Source organism: Stegostoma tigrinum, chromosome 25, assembly GCF_030684315.1.
Source record: "Stegostoma tigrinum isolate sSteTig4 chromosome 25, sSteTig4.hap1, whole genome shotgun sequence".
Taxonomy (NCBI): Eukaryota; Metazoa; Chordata; class Chondrichthyes; order Orectolobiformes; family Stegostomatidae; genus Stegostoma; species Stegostoma tigrinum.
This window is the reverse complement of record NC_081378.1, coordinates 17,158,171-17,185,001: the sequence shown is the minus strand read 5'-3', so window position 1 is coordinate 17,185,001 and position 26,831 is coordinate 17,158,171. Positions and strand designations below refer to the sequence as shown.

General features: G+C 44.9%; 1 protein-coding gene across 2 annotated transcripts; it reads right to left on the bottom strand.

Moving 5' to 3' along the window:
• Positions 1-308: 308 nt before the first annotated feature.
• si:dkey-5i3.5 (uncharacterized protein LOC565091 homolog) lies at positions 309-25,684 on the bottom strand. 2 transcript variants are annotated; one of them, XM_048553722.2, is made up of 4 exons: positions 25,106-25,684; positions 5,959-6,409; positions 3,177-3,570; positions 309-2,364 (listed from the first exon to the last, which is right to left on the bottom strand). In XM_048553722.2, the coding sequence occupies exons 2-3, from the start codon at positions 6,386-6,388 to the stop codon at positions 3,206-3,208; spliced, it is 795 nt and encodes a 264-aa protein (XP_048409679.1). In that variant the 5' UTR covers positions 6,389-6,409; positions 25,106-25,684; the 3' UTR covers positions 309-2,364; positions 3,177-3,205. The 2 variants fall into 2 exon arrangements, with proteins under 2 accessions (XP_048409679.1, XP_059510503.1); XM_059654520.1 differs by lacking the exon at positions 25,106-25,684 and adding an exon at positions 24,181-24,292.
• Positions 25,685-26,831: the final 1,147 nt, after the last annotated feature.

Here is a 26,831-nt window from a genome sequence, read left to right as displayed (position 1 = left end):
TGTCTTGCTTGTAAAGAGTTACCTGACTTCAGGCGTCTTACCAGGGGGGACATCTGGGTTCTTCCGCCATCAAAAACACCCTGTAGCACACAGATATCATGGTAACTGAGATAACAAAGTGTAGAGCTAGATGAACGCAGCAGGCCAAGCAGCATCAGAGGAGCAGGAAGGCTGACATTTGGGCCTAGGCTCTTCTTCTGACCCTTCATTTCTTAAGAAGGGTGTAGGCCCGAAACGTCAGCCTTCCTGCTGCTCTGATGCTGCTTGGCCTGCTGTGCTCATCCAGCTCTACACCTTGTTATCTCAGATTCTCCAGCATCTGCAGTTCCTACCATCGCTGTCATGGTAACTGAATTGGTTTTATTCCTTATAACTGTGATATTGTATTGTGCTAGTGCTCTGCAAAGAACCAGGAGCATTCTTTCCCGGGTGTAAGCATGGGCAAAGTTTATGAAGACCCTGGCTGTGCGAATGTCAGGGTGTCCTCTTGTCCTGCCTGATGGAGGAGAAAGAAATGAAATGCACTAAAATGGGGCGAGCTTGATTGCAGAGGGCATTGGAAAGATTTATACATCAATCTATCTTTCAGCTCCAATCCAAAAATGATTTCTTTAGCTTTCAACCCGTCATGTTCCCCACAAGATGCTGGACCTATTGACCTTTCGCTGGGAGTTTGCTTCATGTGTGCCACGTTGTGCCCGAGTGGCAGTAGGCCTGTATATGTATGTATGGGGTCAAATCTCTTCCAGGTTTCTCTGAAGTTTCAAGCTGGGACTGCAAGGGACCTAGCTTTTGTCTGCTGCTACGAGAAACCATGGTAAATGGTTTCCTCATGCAGACGCTGTGCACTGACAGGGAAGGACTTACATATTGGGCACCCTTTCTCATATTGCTGCTAGCCACCAGTGTAGGCTGAAAACGTGAAGCATCCAAAAGTAGAAAGCATGCTAACTCTCTCCTCCACATGCTGGGTCCATCACATGGGCCTGTTGGACACAATGAATTCAACTAATTAATAAAACATCTGGAATTGAATGCTAATGTCACTTATGTGGTCATGAAACTATAATTGATTGTGATTAAAATGAACCTTTTTGATTCACTGTAGGGAAACGATAGGGAAGGAAATCTGCTATCCTTAACTGGTCTGGCCTACATGTGACTCCAGACCCACAGCAAGATGTGGGTGACTCTTAACCACCTTCTGGAAGGGCATAGTAAGCCACGCTGTTGTTTGACAGTCTACAGGAAAGTTGATACCAAATGGACCGGAATGGTTTAGGAAGGTCATTCAAAGTCACCTTCTGAAGGGCAATTAGGGATGTACAACAAATGCTGGCCTTGCCAGTGGCCATCACATCCCATTGAAAGAATAAACAAAAATGCATTAGATGTCTGAACTCAGTCACCATGCTTGCATCACATTACTGCCACATCATCTGATATATACTCAAACTTTGATCTATGATCTTAAACATAAAGGCCAGAAAGCAACAAATATATTTGTTTACAGTGACAATATGAAGTTTGAATTGATCATGATTATAAATTATAGAGTTGCAATATATAAATATTCTTTGGTGTTCCTGACTTGGTTCAGTGGGAAAACATTTATCACTGAGTCAGTCTTGAGGTCCGAATCTATGCACATAATCCAGGCTAATGCTTTAGTGTAATATTAAGGGGCAGTAGATTGTTGCTAGTGCTATCTCTGAGAGATGTTCAGACCAGGGATCTGTCTATCCTCTCATTGGGCATAAAGAATCCCATTGCACTATTCGAGAAAGAGCATGAAGATTCATCTCTGGTGGTGTCCCAATATTTGTCCTTCAATGAGCATCAGTAAAAAAAAACCATTTATCTCATTGCTGCTTGATGTTGTGAATGATGTTACATAAATACAATTTCTCTGTGACACTTGATACATTGATAATCAACAAGTTGCTGTAAAGGTAACAGTGGTACATGCTATTGCATCTCTCTTTACAAATGGTGCTGTGATCTAAAATAAATTACAAAAATGCCTTTATTCTTATTTTCTTTAGTAATCTCTCAAAGCCCATTGAGGCAAAACAGATTTTTTTAAAAACTTGCATTTGTATAGCAACTTTCATGACCTCAGGAAGTCTCAAAGTGAATTAAAGTTAACAAAGTTCTTTTTGCAACAGTTCAACAAATGAGATGCAGCAACCTTTTTTGTATACAGCTCCCACAAACTACAAAGTGCTAATGACCAGACAGTCTGTCTCTGCAATGTTGATTGAAGGATAAATATTGGCCAAGGTACCTTCCCTCCTGTTCTTCGAAGTAGGACGCTTGGATCTCTTACTTTCACCTTAGAAAGTTCTCTGTTTGATGTCTCATCTAAAGGAAGACATTTGTCAGTTAAATATTCCTTCAGTACTGCACTCGAGCATCAGACTTGACTTTTGTGCTCAAGACTCTGGAGTGGCTCTGTGGTCCACAAAATTGTAACTCAAAAGGTGAGAGTGCTTCCAATTGAGCCAAAGATAATATTAAAAAGGCATAATTTCTCAAAATCTGATCAAAGCTATTGCAATTCACAAATGTATAAACATACACTGAGCACAGGAAGAAACGGGTTCAAATAATTTCAGAATAAGTTCCAAGTTCAACAACATTATTTTCATCTTGTGTTCAATTCTGTTTATGCTTAGGTGACCTTTTGATACCATAATGTTCAAATAGTCATTTCTGAAAAACCTCAAGTAGAATTCAACTTTGTTTGTAACCTTTTTCTGTGTTGGACACAACACTTAAAACTTTGAGGTAGAGTTGTGCAGGTATCCTCAAAAATGTTGCCTCAAATGAAAACAAATTCAGGAAAGTGATAACATCATGCAGATCTGTGCTGATCACACAAGAACCTAGTCAGTGAAATTAAACCAGTTCCTTTCTGTCGAAGGAATCTCTTCTATTAATTTAATAACAAGGACACTTTGGCAATGTATGTAAATGAATCAGCAGTTCACATTTTGCACTGGGCCTGATAGAACTTTCTAAAATTTCCCTTCCTTCCAACCAAACATCCATCCATGTGTAAATATTAGAACATTTTATTAATTTTATCCAACAAATTTATCAAAGGTTTTCTATTAGGAGTCCAAGAGGATGTGAAGGCAATCAAATCAAAATGCTGTTCAGATTTGCAGTACCTGAGCTCCCTGGTTCTTTTCACTGTCCTTTATAATTTGGATGGCAAATGAATTATGCCAAGGGTCAGCAGGAAGTTCTGCAAAGCGCTTTGGTATTCCTGAGGATGCTGCGACAGATTGCCAGCATGACGGGAAATCTTCCAGCTTTTCCCAACTGCAGGGATGCCTTTCCTCTGCCAGTGATACAGCAGGGCCTCTACTTCCTTGTAGTTACTCAGAGAGTCGTTCTCACAGTAGAATAACAGAATACGGGTGTGGTACTGTGTTTCCCAGAAACTTCTGATGCTAGCTTCGTAGTGTTTGACTGTGTAACGACTCAAAAGCCAGAAATAGAAAAGTGTGGTCCTTTTGAGGAATGGCTGGAGGATGGGAGGAGCCATCACCTGTGAAATACCTGGAATGTGTTGAAAATATATAGATTAGCATTACTATCTGCATGTGCTTGGTGGTGAGAATAGAACATAAATATAAGCTACTCACCAATATAGAATTTGGGAGAAACTTTGTTACCCAGAGAGCTATGAAAATGTGGAATGTATTGCCACACAGAATGTTTAAGGCGAAATGCATCGATGCATTTAAGGCCTGGACACCGGGAGCAGTAAATGCCTTTTTGGCTGTCTATATATATATATCAAAACAAAATTGAGGAGAAGAATTTGGAGTGGGAGAGGATGGATACAGTTATCATTGAGCATGTTGGTGCCAACAAAATTATTAGGATTGGAAAGGAAAGTCTGTTGAAAGAATCTGAACAGTTAGGAGCTTTAAAAAACAAAACATCAGAGGTTTACTATTTGAGCCACAGTCAAACTGATACTAAATAAACAAAGAGAAATTAAATATGTAATTTAAAGGTTGATGTAGGATGAATGGACTTCAGTTCATGGGCACTGACAGCAATGCTGGGGTAGAAGATAACTGTTCTAACCAGATGGGCTTCATTTGAACTCTCCTAGGACTAGGTTCCTGTTGAATTTGACAACTAGTGCCGTAAGCAGGGCTTTAGGCTAATTACAGGAAGAGGGTTTGGGAAAGGGAATACCTCGGCTTTCAAAGCAAAAGGCTATGGATATTTTTACATCGGAGCGGGCTCAAGAGAAGATTTACAAGGATCTTGCCAGAATGGAGGGTTTGAGTCATAAAAATAGGCTGCATAGGCTGGTATGTTTTTCACCAGAGTGTAGCAAGTCGAGGGATGACCTTCAGGATCCAGTGACCAGTTCTGAGGAAGGGTTACCGGACCCCAAACGTTAACTCTGATTTCTCTCCATAGATGCTGCTAAACCTGCTGAGATTTTCCTATCAATTTCTGTTTGTTTCTGATTTGCAGCATTCACAGTTCTTTTGGTTTTTATTGTGGGCTGACACTACAGAGTTTGTGAAATCATGAAGGGCATAGATAAGGAGACTAGCAATGTTTCCCCCCCCCCACCCCATGGTGAGGAAGTTCAAAACTAGGAGGCATATTTTTAAGGTGAGAGAAGAAAGGTTTCAAAAGGAGATGAAGGGCAACTTTTTTTTAAATACACAGTGGCTCATTTCTCAAACGAACTGTCAGAGGAAGTGGTGGATGTAGGTACGGTTATAACAATAAAAAGATATTTGGATAATATATGAATAGGAAATGTTTTGAGGGCTATGGCATGGACTGAAGGATCTGTTTCCATGCTCTATGATACGGTGCCAAATCAGGGCAACTATTTTGATCACAATACTCTGAGTTGGACAGGAAAGGAGTGGGACAGGGATGTGCATGCTAGGTGGACTGGAGATGGGAATATGGAAGGTTGCAGGGATAAAGTAGGACAGTGGAGGTGGGTGGATCTGGGCAGAATGCTCTTCGGAGGGTTGGTATGGATTCATGGGGATGAATGGCCTGCTTCCACATTGTAGGGATTCTATGATTCTGAGAAGGGATAAAAAGTGTTCAAGCATAAAAATAGCAACAAACAAGATCAAATAGGGGGAAAAATGCAAAATTAAATGGTTCTTTACTTAAATGTATGTTAATATACAAAATAAAACAAATTAATTTATGGCTCTGATAGAGGTTAATGGGTAAGACCTTATAGTTATTATAGCGATATAATTACAAGGTGATCAAAATTGGCAACTATTCAGGGGTATGAGACCTTTAAAACAGGAAGGGGAGGGTAACAGCATAGCTTTGTTAGCAGGAGATAGAATAAATATGATAGCAAGAAATGATCCAGGACCAGATGATGTGGAATCCCTTGAAATTAGTAATAGTCGCAAAAATAAAATGAGTAATGCTTTTTTCCACACAAGTCTGGGTGTGGAATGCATGGCCCAAAGTGAAAACTGATTATCGACAAAAACAAGTATTTTTATTTAGGCTGTCCAGTCTTCCACCTGCGATAACCTTATTTAAAATGATTTACTAAAAGAAAATCTACTGGAGCCTCTAATAGCTGCATTTTGTGCTAGTTGACTTCTTGGTCATTTTTTTTCTGGTTTGAGAAAGTGCACTGACTGGAGCCTATACACCTGAGGATAAATTATTTGAACAACTGCAGTTGGTGGAATCTCACATTGGTGACGAGGGCGCAGTCAGTAGATGATGGGTGGGGCCTCATCCCAATTGAGTTCAATCCTGAGATGTGCCAAAGATTGTGGAATTCAAATATAACACATGACATTTGGCATAACTCCCTTACATTTAAAATTCACCTAGTCTTTTCTGCATTGGTTTGCAGTTTATGTTAATATTTTTAGTAGAAACACCTTGATATTTTTTAAAATAATTGGTGTGCCTCACCTTTTGCAAGGACTTCCATATCTCCCACAACCAAACTGTCAAAGATCTGGCCCATAATCCTTGCCCCGAAACCTGAGTAACGTTGTACATCTCTCCGTGTGATTACAAGCATCTCGGCAAAGAGGAATCCTCCGATGGAGAGCGCATGGATGAGAAGGGGCCGTGAGGAGAAAGGCTCACTCTGGAGCAGGTCCAATACCTCAGAGGCATAGGACGAGCCATACTGTGGCCATAGAAAGAGCCAGATGCTGCATTCCACGGTCAGAACGTCGATGCCATATGGGTAATAAATCTGCCGGTAGTTCTCTATGGCATGGGGCTTGGCTCCATACCAGGGAAAGAGTAGAAGGAGTGGCCTGCGTGCATCATCCAGGGATTCAGGGCTGTCTCCACAGAAGGTGATGGTGGTCGACAGTCTTTTCATCATCATTTTTGCGGCAGCATATCAGAACTGGATGAGGGGTTTGTATGTGTGAAAAGGGATAGAAAAGAAAATGAGCAGCGTTAAAATGAGTATGTTCCACAATACTAGTACACAATAATGTAACATGTCAAACTTCAACGTGGTGAAAACAAAGACAAGAGCTTTAATTTTTCTACAATCTTGTCATTACAATGGGAGGTATGGAGAGACAGCCTGAGAGAAGGCAATGCTGAATCCAAGATAATAAAATGTGAGGCTGGATGAACACAGCAGGCCCAGCAGCATCTCAGGAGCACAAAAGCTGACGTTTCGGGCCTAGACCCTTCATCAGAGAGGGGGATGGGAGAGGGAGCTGGAATAAATAGGGAGAGAGGGGGAGGCGGACCGAAGATGGAGAGAAAAGAAGATAGGTGGAGAGAGTATAGGTGTGGAGGTAGGGAGGGGATAGGTCAGTCCAGGGAAGACGGACAGGTCAAGGAGGTGGGATGAGGTTAGTAGGTAGATGGGGGTGCGGCTTGGGGTGGGAGGAAGGGATGGGTGAGAGGAGGAACAGGTTAGGGAGGCAGAGACAGGTTGGACTGGTTTTGGGATGCAGTGGGGGGAGGGGACGAACTGGGCTGGTTTTGGGATGCGGTCGGGGAAGGGGAGATTTTGAAGCTGGTGAAGTCCACATTGATACCATATGGCTGCAGGGTTCCCAAGCGGAATATGAGTTGCTGTTCCTGCAACCTTCGGGTGGCATCATTGTGGCACTGCAGGAGGCCCATGATGGACATGTCATCGAAAGAATGGGAGGGGAAGTGGAAATGGTTTGCGACTGGGAGGTGCAGTTGTTTATTGCGAACCGAGCGGAGCTGTTCTGCAAAGCGGTCCCCAAGCCTCCGCTTGGTTTCCCCAATGTAGAGGAAGCCACACCGGGTACAGTGGATGCAGTATACCACATTGGCAGATGTGCAGGTGAACCTCTGCTTAATGTGGAAAGTCATCTTGGGGCCTGGGATGGGGGTGAGGGAGGAGGTGTGGGGGCAAGTGTAGCATTTCCTGCGGTTGCAGGGGAAGGTGCTGGGTGTGGTGGGGTTGGAGGGCAGTGTGGAGCGAACAAGGGAGTCACGGAGAGAGTGGTCTCTCCGGAAAGCAGACAGGTGTGGGGATGGAAAAATGTCTTGGGTGGTGGGGTCGGATTGTAGATGGCGGAAGTGTCGGAGGATGATGCGTTGTATCCGGAGGTTGGTGGGGTGGTGTGTGAGAACGAGGGGGATCCTCATTGGGCGGTTGTGGCGGGGACAGGGTGTGAGGGATGTGTTGCGGGAAATACGGGAGACGCGGTCAAGGGCGTTCTCGACCACTGTGGGGGGAAAGTTGCGGTCCTTGAAGAACTTGGGCATTGGGATGTGCAGGAGTGGAATGCCTCATCGTGGGAGCAGATGCGGCGGAGGCGGAGGATCCCTACCTACGTCCATGACACCACCCAAACCGTCCACCTCCTCCAGGACTTCCAATTCCCTGGCCCCCAACACCTCATTTTCACCATTGACGTCCAGTCCCTATACACCTGCATTCCGCATGCAGATGGCCTCAAGGCTCTCCGCTTCTTCCTGTCCCGCAGGCCCGACCAGTCCCCCTCCACCGACACCCTCATCCGCCTGCCGAACTCGTCCTCATCCTCAACAACTTCTCTTTCGATTCCTCCCACTTCCTACAGACTAAGGCGGTGGCCATGGGCACCTGCATGGGCCCCAGCTTTGCCTGCCTCTTTGTAGGTTACGTGGAACAGTCCCTCTTCCGCACCTACACAGGCCCCAAACCCCACCTCTTGATTGATGACTGTTTCGGCGCCGCCTCTTGCTCCCCAGAGGAGCTCGAACAGTTCATCCACTTCACCAACACCTTCCACCCCAACCTTCAGTTCACCTGGGCCATCTCCAGCACTTCCCTCACCTTCCTGGATCTCTCAGTCTCCATCTCAGGCAACCAGCTTGTAAGTGATGTCCATTTCAAGCCCACCGACTCCCACAGCTACCTAGAATACACCTCCTCCCACCCAGCCTCCTGCAAAAATTCCATCCCCTATTCCCAATTCCTCCGCCTCCGCCGCATCTGCTCCCACGATGAGGCATTCCACTCCCGCACATCCCAGATGTCCAAGTTCTTCAAGGACTGCAACTTTCCCCCCACAGTGGTTGAGAACACCCTTGACCGCGTCTCCCGCATTTCCCGCAACACATCCCTCACACCCTGCCCCCGCCACAACTGTCCCAAGAGGCTCCCCTTCGTTCTCACACACCACCCCACCAACCTCCAGATACAACGCATCATCCTCCGACACTGCTGCCATCTACAATCTGACCCCACCACCCAAGACATTTTTCCATCCCCACCCCTGTCTGCTTTACGGAGAGACCACTCTCTCCGTGACTCCCTTGTTAGCTCCACACTGCCCTCCAACCCCACCACACCCGGCACCTTCCCCTGCAACTGCAGGAAATGCTACACTTGCCCCCACACCTCCTCCCTCACCCTTATCCCAGGCCCCAAGATGACTTTCCACATTAAGCAGAGATTCACCTGCACATCTGCCTATGTGGTATACTGCATCCACTGTACCCGGTGTGGCTTCCTCTACAGTGGGGAAACCAAGCGGAGGCTTGGGGACCGCTTTGCAGAACAGCTCCGCTCGGTTCGCAATAAACCACTGCACCTCCCAGTCACAAACCATTTCCACTCCCCCTCCCATTCCTTAGATGACATGTCCATCATGGGCCTCCTGCAGTGCCACAATGATGCCACCCGAAGGTTGCAGGAACAGCAACTCATATTCTGCTTGGGAACCCTGCAGCCAAATGGTATCAATGTGGACTTCACCAGCTTCAAAATCTCCCCTTCCCCGACCGCATCCCAAAACCAGCCCAGTTTGACCCCTCCCCCCACTGCACCACACAACCAGCCCAGCTCTTCCCCTCCACCCACTGCATCCCAAAACTAGTCCAACCTGTCTCTGCCTCCCTAACCTGTTCTTCCTCTCACCCATCCCTTCCTCCCACCCCAAGCCGTACCTCCATCTCCTACCTATCAACCTCATCCCACCTCCTTGACCTGTCCGTCTTCCCTGGACTGACCTATCCCCTCCCTACCTCCCCACCTATACTCTCCTCTCCACCTATCTTCTTTTCTCTCCATCTTCGGTCCGCCTCCCCCTCTCTCCCTATTTATTCCAGAATCCTCACCCCATCCCCCTCTCTGATGAAGGGTCTAGGCCCGAAACATCAGCTTTTGTGCTCCTGAGATGCTGCTGGGCCTGCTGTGTTCATCCTGCCTCACATTTTATTACCTTGGATTCTCCAGCATCTGCAGTTCCCATTATCACTGATGCAATGCTGAATTCTCCAGTTTTAAAAGCAACCTTTCTTCAATTGGCTTCAGAAGTTGCAGTGTAAATGTTAACATTTTTTGGACCAGAAGCATTCACGTTCTTCTATCAGAATGTTTGTTTCAACTGCCTTCTAATGAAGTATTTTAATTGCATTGAAACTCATCTTTATAGGTGACAGTGAGACCCATCTTTGAACGTTCATGTGTAACCGAACCATCACATCACAAAGAAAGTACTGCTTTGAAGCTGTTATCAGAGTTATCCCTGTCATATATTTTAAGAAATTATTAAATAATTGTAACATTCTTTACATTCACAAACAGGATAATTTTAAACTTAGACACGCTCACACTGTGATCCAGAATAGCCAACTACTCCTCTGTTCCATCACCTATGGCCAAATTTTTACTTTGAACCTATAAACAGTGGGTGACAGAATGCAAGGAATTTTTTGCATTTGGATCACTAGGAATCTCCAGCAATCTCAGGAATTCTAGCAACTCCTAAAATCCCACATTACATTTTCAAATTATCTGATTTCTCAGTTTCCTTTTGCCTGCTTCTGTAACCCAGGTCCTTTCTTTTATTTGTTAACTGGATTAGGGTATCGCAGGCGAAGCAGCATTTATTGTCCATCCCTAATTGCCCAGAGGGCAGTTCAGAGTCAACCACATTGCTGTGGATCTGGAGTCACATGTAGGACAGACCAGGTAAGGATGGCAGTTTCCTTCCCTAAAGGACATTAGTGAACCAGATGGGTTTTTCCAACAATTGACAATGAATTCATGGTCATCATTAGATTCTTGATTCCAGATATTTTTATTGAATTGAAATTCCATCTGCCTTGCCGGGATTCGAACCCAGGTCCTCAGAATGTTATCTGAGTCTCTGGATTTACAGGCCAATGATAATATCACTAGGCCATTACCTCTGCAGTCTCAGTCTAGTATCCCTATTCCTACTGTAGGCTGTGGAGATTCTGAGAGTATTTTGCATTCATACAGCATCTTTCTTGTCTTCAGCATGTCCTAAAACACTTTACAGCCAATAAAATTGTTTTGAAGTGGAGTCACTGTTGTATTACAAGAAATGTGGCAGCTAACATGTGAAAAAAGAACTTCCTACAAAGACCTAACACAGTGTGGAGGTGGAGGAGCACAGCAGGCCAGGCATCATTAGAAGAGCAGGAAAATTGATGTTTCAGGTCGGGACCTTCAGAAGTGGGGTTTATAACTCACTTAGATAATAAGAACTGCTGATGCTGGAGTCAGAGATAACAGTGTGGGGCTGGATGAGCACAGCAGGCCAGGCAGCATCAGAGGAGCAGGAAAGTTGACATTTTAGGTCGGGACCCTTCTTTAATGTAATAAAGTGCCACATCCCGCATTTCAGATTTTATTTGTGGGATAAATATTCCTCAGAACACAGGAGCACTCCTCCTCTTCAAATACTGAAGTGGGATTTCTTCCTTGTACCTGGAAGCCAGATGTGCCTTAGTTTAATATTTCATGAGAAGGATAGCACTTGGAACAGTGCAGCACTCCACAAGTACCAGCCTGATGTTTTAGATTTCCAACAGTGAAGTCTCAGGAATGGGCCTTGAATCCAAAACCTTCTGACTCAGAGATGAAAGTGATATCACTGAGCTCAGCTGACATTTAACAAGATTAACAGAGGTGGTTACACAGTTTAGCCACTGAGTAGGATTTCCTATTTAAATACTTATACCTAGTGAGTTGACTTCACTGATTGTTGTACAATAGCCTTTGGACCAGTGCAGCCCTCAGAACCTATGACAGCCTACACAACAGCTTTGTGAAGTCACCAACTAATGATTTGACAACAGGCCCAAAATTCATCAGCCAACTAACGACTTAATCACAGCCCCTGGGTTTAACAATATCAGAATAATTCATTCTATTGATGTGTAATTTGACTACAGTTTCCTCAGAATCAAAAAGAACTGTGATTAAGTTACATTTTAGTTGGTACATTAAATACAAGTTAAATTTTGGAATCAAAGCTGTACTCTTCAACTTAGAAACAATCACTAGGCCACAGTCCTTCTTTTGTTTTGTTTAAATTGTTTCTTCTTTTACCACATAGCTGCGTTCCCTGAAGGCTCCTGTGAGGGCCTGTTAAATTCCGCAACACATCCCTCACACCCCGCCACCGCCACAACCGCCCAAAGAGGATCCCCCTCGTTCTCACACACCACCCCACCAACCTCCGGATACAACGCATCATCCTCCGACACTTCCGCCATCTACAATCCGACCCCACCACCCAAGACATTTTTCCACCCCCACCCTTGTCTGCTTTCCGGAGAGACCACTCTCTCCGTGACTCCCTTGTTCGTTCCACACTGCCCTCCAACCCCACCACACCCGGCACCTTCCCCTGCAACCGCAGGAAATGCTACACTTGCCCCCACACCTCCTCCCTCACCTCCATCCCAGGCCCCATGATGACTTTGCTTCACCGGCTTCAAAATCTCCCCTCCCCCCACTGCATCCCAAAACCAGCCCAGCCTGTCTCCACCTCCCTAATCTGTTCTTCCTCTCACCCATCCCTTCCTCCCACCCCAAGCCGCACCTCCATTTCCTACCTACTAACCTCATCCCACCTCCTTGACCTGCCCGTCTTTCCTGGACTGACCTATCCCCTCCCTACCTCCCCACCTGTACTCTCCTCTCCACCTATCTTCTTTACTCTCCATCTTTGGTCCGCCTCCCCCTCTCTCCCTATTTATTCCAGAACCCTCTCCCCATCCCCCTCTCTGATGAAGGGTCTAGGCCTGAAACGTAAGCTTTTGTGCTCCTGAGATGCTGCTTGGCCTGCTGTGTTCATCCAGCTCCACACTTTACCAAATTTAAGATGACAGTATCCCAGTTTAGAAATACCAGATGGGAGCACCGTGTGCTGAATCTGAAGGCAGGAAGTGATTTTTTGGTGGGTCGTGCTAAATGGAGGAGGGGTAGCTGCTCAACCTTTGATGGTCTAATGAAAATGAACTGAATGCTTTCATGCTAGCCACATCGCAAAACAAAACATACCACACACAACCTGCAGGAAAACCTTTAGTCACATTTGTATTTTTCTCCTTTCACCTGCAGCTTTGTAAAGGCCTCCTGGGACTTTGAATACACAATTTTCAAATCACCCAGTCCCGCCGCACAGAAATAAACCTGACAAGTCCACTCTGTTTAAGCATCAGTTCAGCTTCTTCTGCGGATCTTTATCCAACCCAAAGAATATCCTTCTTTCTCCCTTTGTGCTTATGGGGGTGAGAAAGACAATGGTGACATTACTTGTGTGTTGGAATGTGTCACTGGGATGCCCAGTGGCTTGAGAAGAGGGTCCAACAGAATAGTAACAGTAACCCATGGCGATTGATAATCACTCTACACGAAGCATTTGAAGAAGGATTAATTTGCCTTGCTCAGATCAGACTTTTCAGTCATCCGCACAATGGCGTGAGATGAAGTTACCATTTCCTCCATGGGTTTTCTCCATCATCCTATTTGTTTATGTAGCTTATCTTTAAATATTCAAATGTTATTTGCCTCAACCTCTCACTTTGGTGGAAAATTTCACTTTATAACCATTCTCCAAGTCAAGATGCTTCTCCTAAATTCCCAATTTAATTCATTAGCAGTAATTTTATACTTATAGCTCCCAATTCTGGCCTCACCTGCAAAAAGAAACATCATCACTACATATATCCTATCAAACCTTTCCACTTGAAAGATCTTTACCAGGAACACTCTCAGTCTTCTCTCCTTTTGCTCAAATGCACCAGATTATCACCCTTTCCCCCTCTACAATAGGTACACCTGATTCCCTGTGTCAGTTTTCAGGTTCTGTTGCATAGCTCAGTTCCATATGTTTTGTATTTGGCTATCTCAAACTTTGTGCATCTGTAAAGATTGTACACTCACTAATATAAAGTTATGACAACATTGCCAGACTTTGTCTTCGTGGCTTGTATCAGCTAACTTAAAGGGCGACTGTCAATATCTGGAGAATCCAGATTTAATCTCTGGTCAGTTAGCACAACCTGCCTGTGTTGCCATCACATGACCTAGGTCTGCGTGTTGGACTGGGGTAAGAGACAAATGCTAATTTAGCATGGTTCTTCGGGGAAAGGGGCAGGGGTTCAATGAGCTGCCTTCACTAACAAATTTAAAGTGACAAGTATTTCTCCAACAGCCAAGAACTGGATAGCAGAACTGAAAACAGTCTCACATTTACTCATATTTTCCTGTTCTTTGTTCACTGTGTTTCCTGATCTACACTGGCTCCCGGTTTGGGACACCTTGATCTTAAAACTCGCACCCCTGTTTGCAAATCTATATATGGCCCTTCTCTACTCAATGTTACTTCTTCAAGTTCCACAGTTCTCTCATATCACTGTGCTCCTCTAATTCAGGCCTCTCATGTATCTGATTCTCACTTTTCCACCATCCATCTGCCGAGACTCTAATTCCCTCCTATCCCTATATACATCTCCATCTGTCTCGCCCACCCTTTTAGATGCTTCTTAAAACCTAACTGTTGACCAACCTTTGGTATTATTACTGTAAATGGCTTGGTACTAAATTTTTTTTTGATAATTCTTCTGTGATGTGTTTACTTTAAAAGGATGCTTATTTTAAAAGGTGCTATTTAAATGTAAGTTGTTGCAGCTATAAGAATGTAACAATGACATACTTGGCTAGACCATGATTGGATTCTCTTCCCATTTGTACACCCATTTAATTAATACTAGGTGCCTGAATATCTTTTCTTGGGACTGCTATAACCGCACAAAAATTTGTCTTTGCATAGCGCTTTCACAAGTTCAGGGCCTACCGAACAGCTTCATACATTTCAACAAGTTACCTCATTTTTGACAATTTGTAGCACTCCTGCCTCTGAATCAGTAAGTCATGCATTCAAACCCCATTGTAAAGACTTGGGCACAAAATCCTGAATCAAACTCACTGTGCAGGGCTGAGGGACTGCTGTGCTACGGGAAGTACCATCTTTCAGATTAGATGCTGATCCGAAGCTCCAGTGGCCCTCTCAGATGGACATTCTCTTGTGATAGCCTCAATCAAATCCACCACACCATCAGGCAGTGAATTCTAAACTTTAAACAATCACTGTCTGAAAAAGTTGTTTTTCATATCAATTTTGCCTCTTTTGCCAATCACGTTAAACTGTGCCTGTGTCCTCTTGTTCCTGACCGTTCACAAGTGGCAGCTTCTTGCTACCTACTCTAACCAGACCCTCATGATTTTGAATACCTCAGCCCCTCAGCCTTCCCTTCTCCAAAGAAAACATTCCTAATTTCTCCAATTTATCTTCATAACTGAAATTCCCCACTGAAACCACTCACAAGTCTTCTTCTGTACTTTCTCAAATACATTCACATCCTTCTGGAAATATGTCACCCAGAACTGGAAGCAATGGGTTCAACAATATATCATTGCTCTTGAACTCAATGCCCCTATTAATGAAGTCTAGGATACGGTAGGTGTTATTAGTCACACTCTCAACCTGTCCTACCACCTTCAAATGATCTATCCATGTACACATCCTCCTCTGCTCTCGCACACCCTTGAGAATCATGCCCTTTATGTTTTATTATTGCTGCATGTTACTACTACTACTAAAATGAATTGTATCACATTTCTCCACATCTGCTACCCTGTGTGCTCATTCCATCAACTTGTCCATGTCCATTTGAAGTTCAACATTGAACTTCATGAAGTTTAGTTTTTGCTGCTCAAGATAAAGTCTCCATTACACTAGGATGACAAAAACGCACTGGGTAATTGCTGTGTACAAGCACCTCTGTTCAGCCTACAGCCTCCTGCCATCGTCAGCTGCACTCCCACTCTTATTTCTCCATCCTCAATCTCCTACATTGTAGCCACATTAGAACAAGGAAATTTGAAGAACAACAACCTCATACAGAAGAGCAGCATGGTAACAGACCCTTCAGTCCAACTCATCCAGGATGACCAGATATTCAAAATAAATCTAGTCCCATTTGCCAGCATTTGGCCCATATCCCTCTAAACCCTTCCACTTCATTATACCCATCCAGATGCCTTTTAAATGTTCTAATTGTACCAGCCTCCACCACTCCCTCTGGCAGCTCATTCCACACATGTACCACCCTCTTCATGAAAAAGTTGCCCTTTTTAAAATCGTTCCCCTCTCACCTTAAACCTATGCCTTTTAGTTTTGGACTCCCCTACCCTGGGGAAAAGGCTTTGTCCAATTACCCTATCGATGCTTCTCACGATTTTATAAACCTCCATAAGGTTATCCCTCAGCCTCGGACGCTCCAGGGAAAACAGCCCCAGCCTATTCAGCCTCTCCCTGTAGCTCAAACCCTCCAGCCCTAGTGATATTCTCTCTTTTGGTTAGGTATTTTAGCACTCTTCAGGCTCAACATTGAGTTCAACCATTTCACCTTAAAACCCGTCCCCTACTTTTGGGCAGCATCTGGTGTTGATTCTTTTGTTATCCATACCTCCATTAAACCCTTCTTTTGTTTTTTTCACCTGTGCCATTTCCATCTCCTTTCGCTTTGCAATATCGTTCCTGTTGTCTTTGAAATCACTCCAGACCTCATCCCAATCCCTTTGTCTGTCTCCCCCTGCCTGGTCTTTGTGCGTGCACAAAACCTGTTAGTGCAAGGTAACAGACCTGTCATTCATGTCCCTCTCTACAGATACTGCCTGACCTGCTGTGGGTTTCCAGCACTTTCCGTTTCTAATTTTGAATGTGTATTTAGCTGATTATTAAGCATCTAAGTCAGCCTGCTATCATGGGGATTACCAAGATTCTGAGTCCTGACAACAGCTTGGACGAAGCATTGGCGACAGAATGCCATTCAACTTTAATCCACAAAATTGGGACATCACGTGACAGCAGATCATCATCATCGGTAAATCCCGCTGACTGATGGTGGACTTTATACAGAGTGGTTTTAACGCCAATGACTACATGATCCTGTTCATGGCTTTTCAACTGATTCGTCCTGTTATTATTTAGCAGCAAACTGGTTTGTATTGTTGGCATTTTGAATAGAGAAACAAAACGTTTCTCCCGCTGAGTTTGAAACTCTGCACGGTCTGTACCTGTGTTTTGGATTAAAAATTATTTCTGGAGAGTCAGTCCCCCTTCTGCCAAATTTACAGTCCTTCCTTCTTGCAGGCATTGTCTCTGATTGAGTGAGATTAAAAAAAGAAATATATGACAATTTTTATGACATCAGGGCATCCCAAAATGCTTGATGAAGTACTTGTATGTTGAACATGTTCACTGTTGCAATGTAGGAAAACTGGCAGTCACTTTGTACACAAACATTGATCACATAAATCACCAACAAACTGCTTTAAATGGTGCTAACACCTGACATTCTCTCTCTGTACTTTCCACTTTCTTACTTCTCTCTTTTGAGGTACAACTGACCTTTTTGATCAAGCATTTTGTCACGTCATTCTGTTTCCACTTTGGCTTGGAGTCAAATTTGACCAATTCCACTACTGTGAAGCACCTTGGGTCACTCTAGGAAAATAACCGTACTGTATAGTGCAAGTTCTCGTTGACCGAGAGATAAATACTGGGGCAGACACAAGGAGCTCTCCTACTCTTCCAAATAGTACAACAGTATCCTTCAGAGCCAGCAGTGAGAAGGATCTTGCTTTGAGGGCGCAGTATTGCAGGACACAGCAGGGAAACACTGGATACTAGGCAGGTGTTGGAGTGTAGGAACATATAGTTTTGCGCTTTGTTTTAATGACGTGGGGAGTGAGACTACTGGGACTGGGTAAAGCATGGCCGGTGGGGTGGGGAAGGGAGGCTGCTCGGACAGAGGCAACTTTTGTGATAGGTTCATTTTCTGTTATTATTCTTTTAAATATAAATATACTTTTTAAGTGAACAGCGAATGCTGCAAACAAATGCACATACACCAAAAGGGAAATTTAATATCATTCAGAAGTGACACAAAGCATCTGTCTCAAAGTTGGTACCTTTGGAATTGCGTCTACCTGAAGGAATGGGAGGCCAAGACTCAGTGACCTGGATCATATCCCTTACTGAGTGCAAGTGACCAGGGAATCTGACTGAGAGGCCTGTGAGGCTGCAGCAGAAAGTCCCATGCAGTGGCATCTATCCAGTGGCTATCCACAGAGGTAGATACCTCCTTCTTATACAGAGAAGATGGTCTCTGACTCTGGGAGGAAACTGAGCAGTGAGGCAGCAATAGACAAGAGTTGATCTATTCTAGGAAGGGCAATTCCATTTTTAAATCCCCAGCCTCCATCGCTCCCTAGCTCCCAGCACACCCCTCATCTTTCACGTCTCCCACGAGACTCCCAGCGCACCCCTCAACTCCTGCTTTCCTGTCACATTCCAGCCTTCCCCCACCACCTTCCTGTCCCCTCACCACCCCAGCCTTGCCCTCCACCCTCCAAGCCTCCACCTTAACGTCCAGCCTCCCTATTCCCCTCCCCCTCATCCCTTTGCCCCAAGCCTGCCTCACATGCCCTGCCTGGCAATGTTAAGAGTCAGTGAAGCCTGTTGCAGTCAGCTGACCCCAGTGACTGCATTTATACACGAGCTGAGGCCGCTTTTACATTACAAATAATCATTCCCCACAGGAACTAATTTCTACACGGACAACAAATCGAAAACTGATTTCTGTGGAAATGGCAATGCAGGGGGTGCAGAGAATCTTTTGGAGGATCAGAAAGACGGTAGTCAAGTAAATTACATAGCTGTACAGCATGGAAGCAGGCTCTTTGGTCCAACTCATCCAGGCTAACCAGGTTTCCGAATGAAACGAGTCCCATTTGCCCGTGTTTGGCCCATATCCATTTAAATCTTTCCTATTCATGTACCTGTCCAAACGTCATTTAAATGTTGTAACTGCACCTGCACCGACCACTTCCTCTGGCAGTTCATTTCATATTCAAACCACCCTCTGTGTGAAAAGGTTGCCCCCCCATGTCCCTTTTGAATCTTTCCCCTCTCACCTTAAAATTATACCCTCCAGTTTCGAGCACCCCTATGCTGGGGAAAAGACCTTTGCTATTTACCTTACCTATGGTCCTCCTTATAAACTTCTCTAAAGGTCATCCCTCAACCTCTTACGTTCCAGTGAAAAAGGCCCAGCCTATCCAACCTCACTTTATACCTCAAACCCCCCAGTACAGGTAACCACCGACTGCTCAGAAGCTGACTGAAGCTGAAGTGAAAAATCTAACATAACCAGATGTCAACAACAGGCAGAGCAGACAAATGAGCCTCCTTCACAGCAGTGTTGGGGAAGGGCTCAGTTATGTTATGAATTGATAAACAGCAGCAGATCAAAGACATATGTGGAGCCTTCTGGCATACAGTGTTGGCCAGAGTTTTCAGATTATCCTCACAGCCAACAGCGCAACATCTCCCTTGACCCCTTTCCCACTAAACTGGGTCTGTCCAGTCCTCATGTTCACCAATATTGTTAACCAGTTCTCTACTTTCAAGTAGTGTCCCCCTCTCTCTCTCTCTCGAATCTGCTGTCATCATCCCTCCTCAAAAACATTCAAATCTTGATCCCATCTTAATTGCAAACACCCATCCCTTCTCCAAAATTCTTGAACATGCTGTGGCTTCCAAAATCCATTCACATCTTTCCCAGGACTGTATTTGAAGAACATTCTGTGGCTTCCAAAATCCATTCACATCTTTCCCAGGACTCTATTTGAAGAACATGGTTGGAGCAATTCAAACACCTGCTACCAAAGTCACAAATTACCTATGAGGCTGTGACAAAGGTAAATACTGTTTCTTCGTCCTTCTCAAACTGTCTGCAGTCTTTGACAAAGCTAATTCCATCATTCTCCTCCCAACTAACACTTTCTGTGCTCCAGCTGGATGGAGGCTGCTCTCTTCTGGTTCCATTCTTAAATATCCAACCAGAGAATCAATTGCTGTGGTTTCTTGTCCCACTCCTGCACCATTACATCTAGAGTTCACAAGGATCACTCCTTTGCTTTCACAGTGTCTCATACATATGCAGCCACTCAGTGGCACCACATTAGCACTAATATAAATGCTGACACTCACAACTATGATGCCACCATTCTCTCAATTCCTCCACTGTTGCTAAGCTATCAGTTTGCTTATCCAACACTCAATGCTGCCAGATCAAGGTTTCCTCCAATTAAAAACTGGAAACATAAACTAAGATAACGAGGTGTAGAGCTGGACGAACACAGCAGGCCAAATAGCATCATAGGAGCAGGAAAGCTGATGTTTCAGGCCTAGACCCTTCCGCATCTGCAGTTTCTACTATCTCGGAAACACAAACTATTGTTTTGTGCTCCTGAGATGCTGCTTGGCCTGCTGTGTTCATCCAGCCTCACATTTTATTATCTTGGAATTCTCCAGCATCTGCAGTTCCCATCATCTCTGATACTATTGTTTTCAGTACTTGTTCAAAACTCATTCCCCTAGCTATGACTCAATCTTGTTCCTGACGAAAGTCTGAGACTATTACATTACTTGCACTTAGATAACATCTGTAGCACAGTAAGGTGCCTAAAAGTGCTTCACTCCGCAGTGCTATCAAACACAATTTGACACTGAGCTACATAAAGAGACATTAGGGTGGAGTTAATAATGTGGTTAGAAAGGCTGGTTTAAGGTACACTTTAAAAGGAGGACTGAGCGAGACAGAGGGGTTTAGGAAAAATTGCAGAGTTTAGGGCTTAAGCAATTGAAGACATGACCAGTAATTGTAGAGTGATTTGAATTGCAGATGCACTGGAGGCGAGAATTAGAGGGGAGCTAAAATCTCAGAGAGATGCAGAACTCCAAGTGGTTACTAAGAATGGGAGGAACACGGCCATAAGAGGGATCTGTAAACATGTTTGCTTGGTACTAGCTTCTTCATACTTTATTTAAGATATTGGTAGACTTGAAAACACTAAATCCAACCTACAGAAGATAAATGTGCGAGCATTTATAGGTGTCATGTGATCCAATTTTATACAGTTGAATGTCACATATTCAGAATATCACAAGATCAAACTTCCAACCAGAGCTGGCAAACACAACACAGGCACACACACTTCTGTGGGCACATGCAGGAGCACACGCAAATGTGCACAAAGGACATTCCCTTGGGCTTCAAAACCCAAGTGTTGGGACCAATGGCAGACCTCTCATATTAGAATTGATCTTTCCCCGCAGCTGTAAACACTATATTCTGCATTTTGTTCTCTTACTCTGATGTACATATTTAAAGTCCGATTTGTCTCGACAGTACACAAAACTACACTTTTCACTGTAACCGGGCACATGTGACAACAATAAGTCAAATCAATGCAGGAGGTTTCCAAACTAGAACTTGAAACCAGAATAAGGAAGGGGCTGTTTTCCAGAAGGTGGCCTCATGGTTTGTTTCTTATGCACAGTTCAATAAATGTTAAAAGGTGGGCTCTTGATGCTGTAGGCCCAATCAGAGGGCCACCAGTTCCAGGACCTTGATAGACACACAGCAAGCAGTGGGTTCTGCTGAGGCAAGCACGACAAAACAGAGACAACCTCAGAAACATACATTTAAACTATGAATACAGAGAGGCAAGCAAGAGGTCGTCACAGCAGAGAACTAACCCCTTTTGGCAGCTGTGTTCGGGCCATGGGTACGGTGGTAGACCCCTCTTTGTGGAATGGAATTTCTGCCTGTGAACATTCTTCAGTTTGTGCACATTGTGGTGGGGGAGGGGGCTGCTCATTTGCTCTCAAAATACCTGTTGCCCTCCAAATCACACCCCATTGGGACCTTAATTATTTAAGTTTGTTTCCCTCCCACATTCAGTGGGCAGCTGTATCCTTGCCCACCTGAGAAATGTCCCCAGTGGCAGCAGTGTGTTGGGGAGTAGTCTCAATCTGAGGTGCTTGCTATTTCCACCCAGCCTATCTTCATGCCCAACAAGTAAGGCCAGAAAATCTCTGCCCCTAAAATAGACTCGTATTGATAGCATCTAAAGTAAATTCACAACCAATAAAACATTTTTGAAGTTGAATCACAGTTGCAATATAGGAAGTCTGGCAGCCAACTTACATAAAAGTAACAGTGTGGAGCTGGAACAGAAGGCCAGGCAGCATCAGAGGAGCAGGAAAGCTGACATTTTAGGTCAGGATAATAAAGCGTGAAGCTGGATGAACGCAGCAGGCCAAGCAGCATCTCAGGAGCATAAGCTTTTGTGCTCCTGAGATGCTGCTTGGCCTGCTGTGTTCAGCCAGCTTCACACTTTATTATCTTGGATTCTCCAGCATCTGCAGTTCCCATTCTCTCTGATACAATTTTAGGTCAGGACTCTTCTTCAGACGTGGGGGAGGGGAAGGGGACTCTGAAATTAATAGCGGGGGAGTTAGGCTGGGAAAGTTAGTCGGTATGGCGATAGCATGTAGGAAGTGGTGGGGATTGGTCAGTGAGATGGGAAGAGCAGATAGGTGGGAGAGAAGATGGACAGGTGAAGGAAGCGGCGTTGAGAGGGAGGGTTGGTCTTGGAATGAGGTTGGGAGTGGAGAGATTTTGAAGCTGGTGAAAGTCCACATTGAGACAATTGGGTTGTAGGCTTCCAGGGTGGAATATGAGGTGCTGCTCCTTCAGTTGTTGTGACACTGGAGGAGGCCCAGGATAGACATGTCGTCCAGGGATTGGGAGGGGAGTTGAACTGGTTTGCGACTGGGAGGTGTTATCGCTTGTCACGAACTGAGCGTAGGTGTTCTACAAAGCGGTCCCCAAACCTCTGCTTGGTCTCACTGATGTAGAGGAGGCCACATCGAGAACAGCGGATACAATAGGCCACAGTAGCTTATGTGCAGGTGAACATCTGTCTGACATGGAAGGTTTTTTTTGGGGCATGGACTGGAGGAGGTGTAGGGGCAGGTGTAGCACCTCCTGCGGTTGCCTGGGAAGGGTACCTGGGGTGGTGGGGCTAGTGGGGAGTGTGGAGTGGACAGGGAAGTCATGGAGAGAGCAGTCCCTCCAGAAGGCTGTTGAGGGTGGCGAGGGAAATATACCCTTCATAGTGGGGTCAGATTACAGACAGTGGGAGTGGTGAAGAATGATGCATTGAATCCGGAGGTTAATGGGGTGATACATGAGGACAAGGAGAATTCTGCCTTTGTTTTTATTGTGGACAGGGGGTGTGAGGGCTGAGGTACAGGAAATGCAAGAGATGCTGTCAAGGGTGTTTTCAACCACTGAAGAGGAGGGAAGTTGCGGTCCTTGAAATACCAGGACATCTGGGATGTTCGAGAGTGGAACGCCTCATCTTGAAAGCAAATGTGGCACAGGTGGTGGAATTGGGAGAAGGGAATCGCATTCTTGGAGGAAGGCAGGGGAGAGGAGGTGTAGTCTCAGTAGCTCTGGGTGCTGGTGGGCTTGAAATAGATATCAGTTTTGAGGTGGTCATCTGAGGAGACAGAGAGGTCCAAGAAAGAGAGAGAGGTATCAGAGATAGTCCAGGTGAGCTTGAAGTTGGGGGTGGAAGGTATTAGTAATGTGGGTGAACTGTTCCACCTCCTCTTGGGAGAACAAGGCAGCGCCAATACAGTCATCAATGTGATGGAGGAAGAGGTGGGATATAGTGCCAGTGTAGCTGCGGAAGAGGGAATGTTCCACATCCTGGCCCGAAATGTCAGCTTTCCTACTCTTTTGATGCTGCCTGGTCTGCTGCGCTCCTCCAGCTCCACTCTGTGTTATCTCTGACTCTAGCCTCAGCAGTTCTTACTATCTCTCTTGCACAAAAGTAAACTCACACAAATATCAATGTGACCATGACCAAATAACCCTTTTTTTGTGATATCGATTCAGGGTTAACTACTAGCAAATAAATCCAGCATTATTTCCCTGCTCTTTTTCGAATCAAAACAGTGCAGCAAAATCTATTGCAGAGAGATCAGTTTAAAATCTCATCCAAAAAAAAAGTACCAATGGTAAATTCAACATTCCCTCAGAAACACATTTGAATCTTAGTGCTATGTTTGATCCCTGGAGGAAGTTTGAACCTGGTTCAGGGTTCAAGCCTTATGACTCAGAAGCAGACACAAAGACACACACACAGACACACACACACAGACACAGACACACACAGACACACACACACACAGACACACACACACACAGACACACACACACAGACACAGACACACACACACAGACACAGACACACAGACACAGACACAGACACACAGACACACACAGGCACAGGCACAGACACACACACACACACACAGACACACACACACAGACACAGACACACAGACACAGACACACACACACACAGGCACAGACACACGAGTAAAATACTGTGGATGCCGGAAATCTGAAACAAACACAGAAAATACTGGAGAAACACACCTGCATTGGCAGTACTTGCAGAGAGTCCAGTATGGCTCTCTGCTTCAAAACTCAAGATCTGCTGAGGCTGTTCAGCATTTTCTGTCTTTCCTACATGCACACGTACATGGACAGGGGGACACATGCACAGTATTGGTCCAGCTCTGGAAGGTGCACTCTAGAATGGGAGTGAAGGTGTTGCAGAGAGAGCAAAAAGGGTTTACGTAAATAATTCCAACCACGCCTGAGGACTTTCAGGAATGAAGATAAACTGGAAATTCTGGGAGCAGAGGAGGCTGAATGGAGATCGGGTTGAAGTGCTCAAAACGAGGAGAGCTCTGGACAGAGTGAAAAGAGAGGGGGGGTGAAGAACCGGAGGGGTCAGGCTAAAAAGCAAAAGGGAAATGAGGAAAAGCTTCATCACAATTAGTGGTTAGGGTGTGAAAGACACTGCCTTAGAGGGTGCAGGAGACGGGTTCAAATCGATGCACTCAAAATAGACGGTTGAGACAACACGGTGTAGAGCTGGATGAACACAGCAGGCCAAGCAGCATCAGAGGAGCAGGAAAGCTGACGTTTCGGGCCTAGACCCTTCAGAAATCTGCAGAAAATGGATATTTTAAAAACGCACTAGGTAACGGGAGAAGGCACTCGGTGATCTGTCCCTTTGTAGAGCCGGCACAGAGATGATGGGCCAAATATCCTCCCGCGCCCCCGGTGTACACAGTAATGATTCTGTGATTCATACAGAAAGAGAGACGCAGGCCAAGAAAAGTAGACCGATTTTTGAGACAGAGAAACACAACATCCTCACAGCGACATTTACTGCCAAGGCACGTCAGTCAATTGAGAACGTGATAACGTTACGCTGGAAGGAAAAATGCACGGAAGAATTCAACCGGAGAATTAAAAAGTTCAGCATCTGCAGTTGCTGTATCTCTCTTACCTTCAGCTTGTCAGTAAACAGCTCTGGGAAGAAGAGCAATGACTGGCTCGATGGATTGAGAGATCAGGAAAGGTGGAGACTGAAGGCACAAGGCGCGGGTGGGTTAGTCATATCCTTCACCTGAGGCATTGCTTCAGCTTCCATTGAGTTTTACTGAGGGCACCGAATGACAGAAGAATAAACTAAATCAGGAATTTTCGGAAACTAACAGTTGTCACACGCAAGCAGCAGACCATTTCCTGATTCCTGGAGGTGCCGATTCATCGGTTACCGCTTGCGCTCGCTAAAGGCGGCTTGCATTAACCGCCAAAACTATTTACTACCAATCAAACGTGTTTCAAGTGCAGTCGCTTTAAACTGTTAGCAGAAAGCGGTGCTGCCGACAGAGCCGCTCCCTCAGCGCTGCAACGCACACCGGGTTCAGCCGTTTTCAATGTTGCAAAATGCCTGCGGGAAGTTTAAATTTTCAATGCGCTGTTCCCCACAATTCCAGTTTACCTCCTGGGCTACTTCCCAATCTACGAAATGTCAGAGCAGGGCATTCCACAAGGCTTTTGTAAGATAACACACGCTTCCTGAATGCTGCTGGATCTTCCATTGGAGCCAGATTAATTAAGGAAGGTCCCACCGTGAGGAAGGTTTGGGCGTATGGATTGTGGATTGTGTCCTCACTTTTTGAAGTGGGGCATGACTCTCTTGACTCAGTGAGAGCCTTTCTTCTGTCATACCGTCACTCCTTGACCTGAATTGATCCCCAATACTCACAGCCCCCTCTGTCTACCATTCTCACCACTCTAGTATGTTTAGCTCCTCTGGTAGTCATCCCCCAATATTCAGTTAACAATAATACACTTCTCCATACACACTGTCACTCCTTTTCTCAAATACTGTCACCTCTGATATATTTTCTCATCCCAAATCCGCACATCTAAAACAATCTTCAAAAGGAGCTAGGACAATTGTGCCCTTAGTTCCTGGAGCTGGTGGGATGAAAACCTCACCATGCAACCTATTGTTAGAACAATCTTGAGTCATGCAGAAGTAGAACCTTGGGGCAATACACGGACAGTCAATGATCACCGGGCAACTCTGGAGTGCCCATTGTGTTATTGCTGTATTGTCAGTAACACAACAGCCAATATACACACAGCAACAAGAACAAAGTTGCTGGAAAAGCTCAGCAGGTCTGGCAGCTTCTGTGGAGGAGAAAACAGATTAACATTTCGGGTCCGATGACCTTCCTCAGAACTGACACAGCAAGGGTCACCAGACCCGAAACATTAACTCTGTTTTCTCCTCCACAGATGCTGCCAGACGTAATATGATGATTCTCACGCACACGTCAGTATTTCCTGAGGAAGGGGAAAGGGTTTCTAAACCTTAAAACAACATCGTATATAAATGTCACCTGTTCAGTTTGAAGCCTAGTTATCAGGCTTAAAAATCAAATTTACCTTACTGAGAATGCAGCTTGGATAGTCAGTACCTTTGTTAAGAAGATACCTCATTGTGAACTGGAAACAACTGCATTTACATAGTGCCATAACATAGTAAAGGGTCCTAGAGTGTTTCACAGGTATAACATTAAACAAATTATTCATGCTGAGCCATGTTAAGTGTTCTTAGGATAGATGATTAATAGCTTAATCAATAAGATAGGCAGTGAAGAGATTTAAGGAGTGAATTCTAGAGCATAGATCATGACTTAAGCATTAGGTTGGGGATT

Bases quoted from the DNA above. Each gene is read 5' to 3' on its own strand.
- si:dkey-5i3.5 (XM_048553722.2), bottom strand. From the start codon at position 6,388: ATGATGATGAAAAGACTGTCGACCACCATCACCTTCTGTGGAGACAGC. The intron at 3,571-5,958 runs GTGAGGCACACC...AACACATTCCAG, and splicing joins TATGGAAGTCCTTGCAAAAG to GTATTTCACAGGTGATGGCT.